The sequence below is a fragment of the Panulirus ornatus genome, chromosome 67, assembly GCF_036320965.1.
Source record: "Panulirus ornatus isolate Po-2019 chromosome 67, ASM3632096v1, whole genome shotgun sequence".
Lineage (NCBI taxonomy): Eukaryota > Metazoa > Arthropoda > Malacostraca > Decapoda > Palinuridae > Panulirus > Panulirus ornatus.
Genome location: NC_092290.1, coordinates 6,216,920 through 6,230,551, shown reverse-complemented (window position 1 = coordinate 6,230,551; position 13,632 = coordinate 6,216,920). Strand labels below are relative to the sequence as shown.

At 47.7% G+C, this 13,632-nt stretch overlaps 1 protein-coding gene across 1 annotated transcript in view; it reads right to left on the bottom strand.

Moving 5' to 3' along the window:
- Window positions 1-525: 525 nt before the first annotated feature.
- The window catches only part of LOC139747070 (glutamate receptor ionotropic, NMDA 2B-like), a gene marked incomplete at its 3' end in the record, with an annotated part of 143,801 nt that continues 130,694 nt past the window's right edge, over window positions 526-13,632 (bottom strand). The window contains exons 3-6 of the mRNA XM_071658861.1: window positions 6,498-6,676; window positions 3,605-3,795; window positions 1,262-1,410; window positions 526-830 (exon numbers count right to left, since the gene is read on the bottom strand). Of these exons, the coding sequence (XP_071514962.1) occupies window positions 526-830; window positions 1,262-1,410; window positions 3,605-3,795; window positions 6,498-6,676 (824 nt within the window). The remainder of the gene's footprint in view (window positions 831-1,261; window positions 1,411-3,604; window positions 3,796-6,497; window positions 6,677-13,632) is intronic.

Genomic DNA, 13,632 nt, shown 5'->3' with positions numbered 1-13,632 from the left:
ACCCAGCTACCCACCAGGGACGCAGACCAGCCGCACCACACGACAGCACTAGCAGGCGGGTGTGATCCGAACGTGGTCCGTGCCAAAACCCACCCCCAGCATCATCAGAGCACTACGTAATAGCAATCCTTATCCCGCGGGTCACAAGAGCGTACATGAGTGGACTTGGCCTCCCTCTGTCCGCCCGAGTCCCTTTGGAAATCCATCCCAGGCAACATTACCCGAACAGATCCGTCCCAGATCTGAGGAGATGCCTGGGGAGGGGGTGTGGGGGATGTTGATAGTCGTCTTCCTTTATCTTAATGCTACATGACAGACCTGGAGGCTGGAACAGTAATGCGATAAGAGACGAGGAAGGGATAAGGGCGAGATAGCGAGATGGGGGAGGAGAGGAGAGGGAGAGGGAGAGAGAGAGACAGAAGATGAGAGTAGTGGAACAGGAGTGTGGTGTGTGTGTGTGAGAGAGGAAAAGGAGAGAGAGAGAGAGAGAGAGAGAGAGAGAGAGAGAGAGAGAGAGAGAGAGAGAGAGAGAGAGAGAGAGAGAGAGAGAAGAGTGGACTGCGAATGGAGTGGAAGCACGGGAGGGAGGAGGGGAAAGCAAAGCGATAGAATGAGGCATGACGGGGTTGGGAGCGGCGGCGGCGGCGGCGGAGGAGGAGGGGAAACGAAGTGAGGAAGGGTGGGTGGGTGGAGGAGGGGGAAGGAAGGAAGGACGGTAGGGAGGTAGGCAGGTATGTGAGACTCACCAAGCATGCCGACGGGGAACTCGACGGGGGCCTCGGCCCGGCTCTGCAGGACACTCTGGGTCACGATCCACAGGTAGTTGGTACCTGAAGGAGGAGGAACACATACACACACGTCAGACACCTGGCTAACCCACAACGCTCTCCCGACCACCAGCCACACTCCACACTCTCGCTATGGTCCGCGCGGCACTCAACACTATAACATGTATATCATCCATGTATACCATGACCGCGCCGTCCGTAAGACTGCTATGTATCATGAACGTCGTATGCACAACTAAGACCGAATGTGTATCATCAACACAGAATGTGTATAATCAACCATGAATACATAATATATATCATTTATGGTGTGACTATGTATCATCAACATTGTGCACTTCTCCCAGTGCACGCGCGGCGCCCTCCCGCCCTACCACCTCCTCCTCCTCCTCTCCAGTGCACGCGCGGCGCCCTACCACCTCCTCCTCCTCCTCCTCCTCCCCTGTTGCACGCGCCAAACCCCCCCTACTCACCCGTGAGGCCCAGCTGGGTGGCCCGGGCCATGATAGCGGCCGCCTCGGAACGCGTCGAGTAGAGGAAGAGGATCCTGGCCTCAGAGCTGACAAGCTCCATCAGGTCCGTCTCCACGTCGCTGACCTGCACCGTGTTCGTGATGGTGAACCTGTGGGGGATGAGGGAGGGAGGAGGGTGATGCATGAGAAGCGGAAGGCGACCTGGAATGAGAGGCGGGAGGCCTCCTGGAATGAGAGGCTGGAGGCCTCCTGGAATGAGAGGCTGGAGGCCTCCTGGAATGAGAGACGGGAGGTCTCCTGGAGTGAGAGGCTGGGGGCCTCCTGGAATGAGAGACGGGAGGCGATCTGGAATGAGAGGCTGGAGGTGACCTGGAGTGAGAGGCGTGCTGGTGAACTGGCGGGTTTAAACAAGATGGTGAGATGACGACAGCTGGTGCTGGTGACACTCACAAGGCTTGGTGCATTGTGAGCGGTCTGCCAACCCCGCGGAGGAATGATTAAAGTGCTGGTGATGTTATTAAAGTGCTGGTGATGTTGTTAAAGTGTTGGTGATGTTATTAAAGTGCTGGTGATGTTATTAAGGTGCTGATGATGTTATTAAAGTGCTGGTGATGTTATTAAAGTGCTGGTGATGTTTTTAAAGTGCTGGTGATGTTATTAAAGTGCTGGTGATGTTATTAAAGTGCTGGTGATGTTATTAAAGTCCAGGTGATGTTATTAAATACTGTTGATCATGCCTAGTGCTGACTGAACCATCTGTATGGCAAAGTAGCATTCCAATTCTCAACCCTCTATCATAATTGGAACATATTTTTTCATTCATATCTTTTTTTTTTTCCACAAAATGTAGTTGTAAATGAGCGTATTATTTTCATATCATAATGCTCTCATTGGGAAATAGTCGTTTTTAATCACAGCTTGATCAACAAGATAAGCTTTCTCTCTAACGAACATGCAGATAAGCGTTTGCTGCACATCAAAACACAGCTTTCGATATTACACGAATATTTTCATGAACTTATACTGAATTTTTTTTCTTTTAATAAATCGTATTTAAATACGTTACAAAAAAGGGCTAATACATCCACTGATTCGAAGGCTAGGACACTTGTACACTATGTGGTACACTGTACTGTGTACGCTGTCTTGCCAAGCAATACGGTAATACTGTAATGTCGAAACAGAGAGAGAGAGAGAGAGAGAGAGAGAGAGAGAGAGAGAGAGAGAGAGAGAGAGAGAGAGCAATGAACTGTACGGGACAGCAGACATCATCGTAATGGTTTAAATACTTTAAAAAGACTATGCTCAAGTCACTCCTCACACCCTCTCTCTTCTCTCTTCCATGACAAGAGGAAAATTTCCTGCTTACCTCCCGCCACCCGGATGTAAACACACACACACACACACACACACACACACACACACACACATACCAGGGGGCCATATTACATATCATTCCCCAATATCATACTTTTAAGGGTCATGTGTCATTTGGGGGGGGAGGGAACCATTCCTTTACCCGGGTCAATTATCAGACATATGAGAGAGAGAGAGAGAGAGAGAGAGAGAGAGAGAGAGAGAGAGAGAGAGAGAGAGAGAGAGAGAGTCTCTCTCGTAATCACCCATAACTTCCGATCATCATTATCCAGCCGACCCTGGCAACACAAACGATCATTTAAGGGAAAGCAACGAACGATAATGAATGAGATGCTTTGTGTGTTCTGATTACGTCATACGTAACGCGGGACGATCCCTGCTCTCGTGGAATGAAGAATGAGAAGAAAAAAGAAAGAAAAGGAAAAAAAAATGTTTATTCCCCTCTCTTAAGTTCTGCAGTGATTGTGAGGCCATTACAGCAAGTGGGTCCTACCCTCGCCCCCCAACACCCAACACCCACCCAGCCCAAGCCGCTACACGTGGAAGGCTCCCTCACAACCCTGTCGCCTGGTGTGTGTGTGTGTGTGTGTGTGTGTGTGTGTGTGTGTGTGTGTGTGTGTGTGTGTGTCTTAATGACCCCTGGTGCCATGTCGACAAGTCTACGGGGCCCCTAACTTACAACCAAACCAGCTGTACTACACACACACACACACACACACACAACACATACACACACAACTGCTGGGTTATAATCTACAACCCCACAGGGGGTCAATCATGTTGACAGGTCTACGTGCCCCCAACTTACAAGCAAACCAGCTGTACCACACACACACACACACACACACACACACACACACACACATATACACACAACTGCTGGGTTATAATCTACAACCCCAACAGAGGGTGGCAGCGGTGGAGATGGTCTGCCCCCACCAGGCGAAGCAGAAGGGCGGTACTCACTCCTGGTCGGAGCCCTTGTCTGGCAGTTCGAGGATGAGGTCTCGGAGGGCCTGGATGAAGTCGTTGTGGCCGGCGATGTGCGAGGTGACCACGGCGAACTTAGGCCAGGAGTACCGCTGCAGGATGGACAGCATGGCCGCGGCCTGCTGCTCGATGGAAGGCGCCAGCTGCAGCTGTGGGCTGGAGGTGCGCTGTGGCACGCAGGGGGGGAGGGAACACAGGCAGGCAGTCAGTCAGTGCTGGTGGTGGTGGAGGGAGGGAGGGGAGGATTGGTGGAGGGAGGGAAGGGAGGACTGGTGGAGGGAGGGAGGGGAGGATTGGTGGGAGGGAGTGTGGGGAGGAACTGGTGGAAGAGAGGGAGGGAGTGAGGAGAGGATTGCTGGAGGGAGGGAGGGAGGGGAGGATTGGTGGAGGGAGGGAGGGAGGGGAGGGACTGGTGGTAGGGAGGGAGTGAGGGGAAGGGAGGGAGGGAGAGGATTGGTGGTAGGGAGTGTGGGGAGGGACTGGTGGTGGGGAGGGAGGGAGGTACTAGTGAGGGAGGGAGGGAACGAGGGAGGAACTCGCGGTGTGTGGGGAGTACTTGTGGGGGTGGGAATTAGAGAACTAGTGAGGGGGAGTGAGGGGGGAGGGGGGGTTGTGAGCGAAGGAGGAACTGGGGGAGTGAGGGGAGTATTAACATGGGGAGTGACGGGGAGGGAGGGGAGACGGTATACTAGGAGGAAGTACAAGCATGTGGGGTGATGGGTGGTAGTAGTAATGCTAGTAAATATCCCATCACCGTACCCATCACTGTCGCTAGCCAACCCATAACATCCCAACCTCTCTCTCTCTCTCTCTCTCTCTCTCTCTCTCTCTCTCTCTCTCTCTCTCTCTCTCTCTCTCTCTCTCTCACCCGCACGCCATTCTTCGCCCACAACCCGTCAAACTAAACTTAAAAGACATAGTTGGGATGAGTCTAAGACCACATTCTTGGTCTCTGTGCCACAGGATAAGACCCCAGGGCCCCTTGAGCATGCCTCTAGCCAGAGCCCCTGAGAGGGGAAGGGGTGAGGCAGAGCCCCTGAGGGAAGGGGGGGGTGAGGCAGAGCCCCTGAGGGGGGGGGTGAAGGCAGAGCCCCTGAGGGGGATGAGGGCGAAGTGGTCAAGTTACCTGATCCTGTTATGGCCAGCGTGCGAGAGAAAGTATCAAAACATATTAATTGTATGACAAATATGACACTATCAATCATATATATTATTGAGGCTAATATATATATATATATATATATATATGTATATATATATATATATATATATATATATATATATATATATATATATATATATATATATATATATATATTCCTATGAGTCCACGGGGAAAATGAAACACGAAAAGTTCCCAAGTGCACTTTCGTGTAATAATCACATCATCAGGGGAGACAATAGTAATATATATATATATATATATATATATATATATATATATATATATATATATATATATATACACACAATGATGTGTGTGGATCACTTGGCATACCCTAAACCCCCAATATACATCTTAACAATTGTTGACCCTTAACCACAACATTCTTAGACCATCTTAACTACCACTGACCCCCTACCACCTGCTCTCCAACTCTTTAAAACTCCCTGAAAACCATGTCTGTGTCACTTAAAACTCAAGCTTGTGAAAGCTCACTCAAGTCCCTAAAAGTACCATAAATCCTTAAAACATAACGGACCATTAATATACATTACCATAAATCCTTTAAAATACAATGGACCATAAATATACATTACCATAAATCCTTAAAATACAACGGACCATAAATATACATTACCATAAATCCTTAAAATACAATGGACCATAAATATACATTACCATAAATCCTTTAAAATACAATGGACCATAAATATACATTACCATAAATCCTTAAAATACAATGGACCATAAATATACATTACCATAAATCCTTAAAATACAATGAGTCATAATCATACAGTAGTCCACGAATATCCCACTTAAGAGCGACTTTAACCCTTCCAAGATCCTAAAAATATTCTCCAAAATCATCTAAAGACCTAAAAGACATTGCCCTTTTATATGACTAAGACCCTTAATGGAATTGAATATCACTATAGTGCACGGGATCGGGAAACGCCACGTGAACCAGCGGGCGTATATGTGTGTGTGTGTGTGTGTGTGTGTGTGTGTGTGTGTGTGTGTGTGTGTGTGTGTGTGTGTGTATGTATGTGTGTGTGTGTGTGTGTGTGTGTGTGTGTGTGTGTGGGTTGGGCCATTTTTCGTCTGTTTCCTTGCGCTACCTCGCTAACGCAGGAGACGGCGGTTAAGTATAAGTAATATATATATATATATATATATATATATATATATATATATATATATCCCCCATATCTACGACACATCTGGAATTAACCGAACCACAGCGGGGAATTCCAGGGCTCCGGTCTCTTGACATATTATGGAAATCCTGGGAGCAAATCCCGCTGGATATCATGGTCTCGCCGGGACGTCCCCCAGCGGAGGCTTACCTCCTCCTCCTGCTCCTCACTCACTCCCCGTCCCTCCCTCCCGCTCCTCCTGCTCCTCACTCACTCCCCGTCCCTCCCTCCCGCTCCTCCTGCTCCTCACTCGCTCCCCGTCCCTCCCTCCCTCCCAAGAGGATCGCGTGTCATGCCTCCCTAAAAGCGTCATTCCCTCCCTCCCTCCCTCCCAAGAGGACCGCGTGTCATGCCTCCCTAAAAAGCGTCATACTCCCTTCCTCCCTATGGCGCGCGGGAGGGAGAGGGTGGCTGGCGCGGGGAGGGAATGAGTGGGTGGGTGGGTTGCGACGCCATGCCGCCACACCGCCCCCCAGCCACTACGACTACTACTACTACTACTCACCCTTTCCAGGCCCGAGTTGTCCGCGTTCCAGGCGATGACCGGGATGCCCAGGTAGCCAGCCAGCTGGAAGAAGTACTGGACCGAGGCGGTGGAGCGGCCATACGTCTCTGAGTTGAAGAGGTACAAGATGGCTGACACATTGCTGGGCAGGAAGTCATCACACAGCGTCTCAAGGATCTCTGTTAACAGGAGATAAGAGAAGGGCGTCTCTGTTATAACAGGCGATAAGAGAAGAACATCTCTGTTATAACAGGAGATAAGAGAAGAGCGTCTCTGTTAACAGGGGGATAAGAGAAGAGCCTCTCTGTTAACAGATAAGAACAGCATCTCTGTCAACAGGAGATAAGAGCATCTCTGTTAACAGGAGATAAGAAGAGCATCTGAAGGATCTCTGTTAACAGGAGACAAAAACAGCATCTCAAGGATCTCTGTTATGAACAGGTAAGAACAGCATATGGTCGACACATTAGATAAACATACATACAATGAAAAGACGACACATTTCTAACATACTTACATAGTTCTTCTTTTTCTTTTTGAAAGGACCGTCGTGTTACATGCGAAATATGAGGTAAAAAAAAAAACCTAACCATTGAAAAGATATGCCACGCCCGTCCGTAAAAGTATGACGTGGTTGAACTGACAATTCCCCCACATCAATACCTACTTCTAAATCACCAAATATATACTTTATCACAACACAATGACCATGAGGACAACTCCCCAGTACAACACAAGAGAGAAACATAAAAAATAAATTACCAAACAAGAGTAAAGGCATGTGTAATATATAAATATATATATATATATATATATATATATATATATATATATATATATATATATATATATATATATATATCCTAAAACACAGGGTGGAACACCTGCCACGGTTTTCACGAAAAAAAAATACGGCACAAATGGAATAATAATCCTCTCTCTCTCTCTCTCTCTCTCTCTCTCTCTCTCTCTCTCTCTCTCTCTCTCTCTCTTCTCTCTCTCTCTCTCTCTCTCTCTCTCTCTCTCTCTCCGTATTTTGGTAGTAAATCTGCAGGCTGGCTTTCCCATCGCCATAAGGATTATTCACTTAATACTTGCATTGTCACACGCGGCATCATTTATATATATATATATATATATATATATATATATATATATATATATTGGAAAGGATCACAATGGAGCGAGTGATCAAGTATATTCCTATGAGTCCACGGGGAAATGAAACACGATAAGTTCCCAAGTGCAGTTTCGTGTAATAATCACATCATCAGGGGAGACACAAGAGAGAAATATAACAGTCAGTTGATATACATCGAAGAGACGAAGCTAGGGCGCCATTTGGTAAACATGTGATTGTCCATATATGTATATATATATATATATATATATATATATATATATATATATATATATATATATATATATATATCACAAAGGGAGAGACGTAGCTATAAATTCTCTGAGTGCACCGCCAGCACAGGACGGTGGAACATAACTGGACACACAGCTCACTGGACGTTTTTTTCCCCCTTTTTCAATGGGTGGATGCAAGGGGGGGAGGAGGGTATGCATAGGGGGGAAAATACACTCGAGAAACACAGTATACAGATGTCTATATGGTGTAGCTTCCACTGTAGTGTGTGTGTGTGTGTGTGTGTGTGTGTGTGTGTACACAAACTGACCACAATGTCTTCCGCTGCCAGTGTGAGTCCCCGCCATATTTCCTAGACTGAGAGAGAGAGAGAGAGAGAGAGAGAGAGAGAGAGAGAGAGAGAGAGAGAGAGAGAGAGAGAGAGAGAGAGAGAATCAGACAAAACATACACTCAAAATCAATTCATTCTCTCTCTCTCTCTCTCTCTCTCTCTCTCTCTCTCTCTCTCTCTCTCTCTCTCTCTCTCTCTCTCTCTCCTTCTCCACCTCGACGGCTATGACTGCCTTCGCCTGGACACAGTGCTGTGTCCACTGCGACCTGGCGGAGGTGGCCACAGATAACCTCGCCGTTGAGCCAGAGGGAGAGGTGGGTGTGTGGGGAGACGGCTCCTGCTGAGCTAGCCTGTTCCCTGCTGACTGATGGAATTATGACAGAAGGTAACCTAGCCATGGACCCTCAGGCTCTCCCATTTTCTCTCTCCTTCCGACATACCCACTCCCTCCACAGTCCCCAACCCTTCCCTCCCTCTTCCCTCCTCAGTCCCCAACCCTTCCCTCCCTCTTCCCTCTACTGTCCCCAACCCTTCCCTCCCTTTTCCCTCTACTGTCCCCAACCCTCCCCTCCGTCTTCCCTCCACTGTCTCCAACCCTTCTCTCCCTCTTCCCTCCACTGTCCCTAACCCTTTCCCCCCTCTTCCCTCCTCAGTCCCCAACCCTTCCCTCCCTCTTCCCTGCTCAGTCCCCAACCCTTCCCTCCCTCTACCCTCCACTGTCCCCAACCCTTCTCTCCCTCTTCCCTCCACTGTCCCTAACCCTTTCCTCCCTCTTCCCTCCTCAGTCCCCAACCCTTCCCTCCCTCTTCCCTCCACAGTCCCCAACCCTTCCCTCCCTCTACCCTCCACTGTCCCCAACCCTTCTCTCCCTCTTCCCTCCACTGTCCCTAACCCTTTCCTCCCTCTTCCCTCCTCAGTCCCTAACCCTTCCCTCCCTCTTCCCTCCACAGTCCCCAACCCTTCCCTTCCTCTTCCCTCCACAGTCCCCAACCCTTCCCTTCCTCTTCCCTCCACAGTCCCCAACCCTTCCCTCCCTCTACCCTCCACAGTCCCCAACCCTTCCCTCCCTCTACCCTCCACAGTCCCCAACCCTTCCATCCCTCTACCCTCCACAGTCCCCAACCCTTCCCTTCCTCTTCCCTCCACAGTCCCCAACCCTTCCCTCCCTCTACCCTCCACTGTCCCCAACCCTTCTCTCCCTCTTCCCTCCACCGTCCCCAACCCTTCCCTCCTCTCCCTCCACTGACCACCTGGACCCAACTCTCTCCACACTTCCACTATTTCCTCTCGCATTCCTCCCCTTACCTAAATTTTTCCCCTCCTTGCCTCTCTCCTACCCTACGTTCACCCCAGTTTTTACAACATATATATAAAAAAGAAATGAGCCTTCCTTCCTTCCTTCCTTTCCTCGTACGCTCCAAACGCACCCACCCCCAACCCTCCCATGGAAAAACTCTCGAGAAGGGAACTAAAAAAAAATTATACATACACGTCGTACCCTGGGAGAGTCTGGACTATTTTAGATGATAATTGTATTACGGTGGAAAGTTGTATATATATATATTTTTTCCCCTACACCAGCTGTGGCCTGATGAAGCCTCCTCGCCCTGAATTGGTCACCTTCCCTCCCTATCCCAGGACGGTGTGTGGGGGCGGCCCCATCCCCCTTTTTACCCACGTCAACCTACCTACCTACCTTACCCCCATCCCTTCTTTTTTTACCCCCCCCCCCCAAAAAAAAAAGCGCGTTGCTGTGTATTTCCCACTTGAGGGAAAACTCAATTAACGCCCCAGCTAGTTACGGGAAATGCCAATACATCTCCATTTCAAAGGGCAGCCAATGAGCAGGACCGCGTCTCTCTCCCCGTTAATAAACGCGAACCAACCCCCCCCCCCCCCACCTTGTCCCTCCGTTAATAAACATGACCCGTCTCTCCGTTAATAAACGGGGGGGACGACGACCCCCCCCCCCCGCCGCCTCCGTTAACGGAACTCAGGCGTCGTGGAGGAGGTACTGTATTGAAATAACTTCTTTACTCTCTCTCTCTCTCTCTCTCTCTCTCTCTCTCTCTCTCTCTCTCTCTCTCTCTCACTCTCTCTCTCTCTCTTTTACCTCCCTAGTAAAGTACGGCGTTGGGGGTCCCAGCCTCCCTCCACCAAACCCTCCAATGCCCCTCCGGAGCCAAGGACGACCCAATGGACACACACATTCGCTGCCCCTCCTTCCCCTTCGCCTTCATAATGGCCATCTTGGGTGAAAAGAAAACGGGGAGTTTGAGGAAAAATAAAGAGACTTCACCCTCTCCTCCTCCCCCTCCCCCCTCCTTAATCATAGCCATCCCGGGTGAAAAGAAAACGGGAGTGTGAGGAAAATGGAAAGAGGGAATTAATCAAGAGCTCTCCACGAGGTGTCTTGTGTAGTCATGATTCTTGGAGGTGGAGAGGTTATTGGAGGTGGAGAGGTTATTGGAGGGAGGGAGGGAGGGAGGAGAGAGGGAGGCAAAAGAAGAGATCCACTACTTCCCCGTCCGCTATGAGAGAGAGAGAGAGAGAGAGAGAGAGAGAGAGAGAGAGAGAGAGAGAGAGAGAGAGAGAGAGAGAGACCATAACAACGGTCCAGCCTCGTCAGATGGCGTAAACTAAAAAAACTACGTGAAGCAGCAGCCCGCTTTTATCAGTTATATAATTTACTTATATACTTTACTGTGTACAACTAGCGTATGTGTGTGTGTGTGTGTGTGTGTGTGTGTGTGTGTGTGTATATATATATATATATATATATATATATATATATATATATATATATATATATATATATATATATATATTTTTTTTTTTTTTTTTTTTTTTTTTTCTTGGTGGACATAGACAAAAGAAGTGACCCGCTGGTACGATGAACGTGACCTTGACCCTTGAAGGTCACATCCAACACACCCACTTTGGTCGTCCCGTCGTGCTCAAGTGAACAGCGATTTGCAAACCAGATTTATGTGCTTTTAATCTCCTTTGTCAAATACACATATCTTTATATATATATATATATATATATATATATATATATATATATATATATATATATATATATATATATATATAAGTTCGTCAAAAGGAAGAGGAAAGTTCTTTGTTCTAGAGAACATGAAGTTGAGCCCCACAACAAGGGTCTGGTGTTGTTATTCACGGATGTGTCCCCCCCCCCCCCCCGGCCGGCCGTGTCCACGCAAAATTGTGCATATATTTTTACTGTCTGAGAGAGGCATGAGCGTCCTCGACGCCCTGGTTCTGTCTTTAGTCACACAGACACACACACACACACACACACACACACACACACACACATACACAACACTCCTCGTCCTAAAAACCATTCCTCAGATCTCACATTAACCCAACTTCTAAATAGTTATTTCTTTGATAAAAAAAAGGAATAATTATAATAATCTTGCCATAATGTGACTCGTTAGACATCCACTGAATAATATGATCATCTCGTTTTAACACCCTCTCTCCCTGTGCTGCTCAGGGTGGTTCAATGTGCTTTAAATAAACCAGGCAATTTATATGTTTTCAAGTTAATGGCCTGTGTTATCTCTCCTCTCTCGTGAGAGATATATATCTATCTCTTAGGCACGCGACTGATTCTATCGTATCAAAATATATATATTCTCCTGTCCCTTCCTCCTCATCGGGTTATACTTGCGTGTACACTATCGTGATAATATCTTAAATTATACTAAGATATGCCAATCTCAGGTCCCTCGGTGAGCTGTTGATACAAAAGGTTGTACTAAGAAATTTGCTGGTGCGCGTCCATCACTGTTAATCATCGTACATCCGACACGGTGAGGCATCGCGCGTCCATCAAGTGAATTATCGTACATCCATCTTTGTGAACCGTCGTGCGTCCATCACTGAATTATCGTGCATTCATCATGGTATCATCGTGCATCCATCTTTGTGTACCGTCGCGCATCCATCACTGAATTATCGTGCATCCATCTTTGTGAACCACTGTGCATCCATCACTGAATTATCGTGCATCCATCTTTGTGAATCATCCTGCATCCATCACTGAAACTGCCCATACATCATCGTGATTCACCGTCTATCCATCGTGGAATTACCGTGCATCCATCAGTGTGAATTATCGTGCATCCATCAGTGTGAATTATCGTGCATCCATCACTGTGAATTATCGTGCTTCATCACTGTGAATCATCGCATGTCCATCACTCTGGGGCATCGTACATCCATCACCCAGAGTTACCGTTAACATCCACCACTGCGAACCCGCACATTCGTGTCTATGAGTTATCGCACATCCATCTCTGTGAATCGTCGTACATTCGTCACTGTAAATGATCGTACGTCAAATTATTGTACATGTCACTATTAATCATCGTACAGAAAACTACTGCAAATAGTCGTACGCCAGTCACTATAAATCATAGTACATCAATCACTGTAAATTGTCGTGCATCAGTGACTATAAAGCATCGAACATCAGCCCTTGCAAATCATCGTACACTAGTTGTCGTAAATTATCGTACATCAGTCGCTGAAATCATCGAACATCATTCGCTGTAAGTCATCGCACATCAGTCCATGCAAATCATCGTACATCAGTCACTGACTCATCATCGTACATCAGTCCATGCAAATCATCGTACATCAGTCACTGTAAGCCATCTAGTAAATATGGCAATAAGGCTCATTTCACGTAGAATTTCCTCATGGTTTCCGTCCCCCACAACCGTAAGATGCTCATGGTCGCTTAACCCAAACTGAGAGAATGGGGAGAAACAGTCATCTTAAACCTAGTGCGAGACACTGAGGCTTATTAAACTACAGTGGCGATGAGACAGTGCGAGACACTGAGGCTTATTAAACTACAGTGGCGATGAGACAGTGCGAGACACTGAGGCTTATTAAACTACAGTGGCGATGAGACAGTGCGAGACACTGAGGCTTATTAAACTACAGTGGCGATGAGACAGTGGGAGACACTGAGGCTTATTAAACTACAGTGGCGATGAGACAGTGGGAGATACTGAGGCTTATTAAACTACAGTGGCGATGAGACAGTGGGAGACACTGAGGCTTATTAAACTACAGTGGCGATGAGACAGTGGGAGATACTGAGGCTTATTAAACTACAGTGGCGATGAGACAGTGGGAGATACTGAGGCTTATTAAACTACAGTGGCGATGAGACAGTGGGAGACACTGAGACTTATTAAACTACAGTGGCTATGACAACCCAAGACGTTGAGACAGTGGGAGACATTGAGACTTATTAAACTACAGTGGCGGAGATGGCATCTCCCAGCAGACGACGCGAGGAGAACTGAATCCATTACCACCACTGGAGAGTGAAGGAGGGGGAGGGGTCGTCATCATCCCACTACCCACCCACTGCTCGACCACTG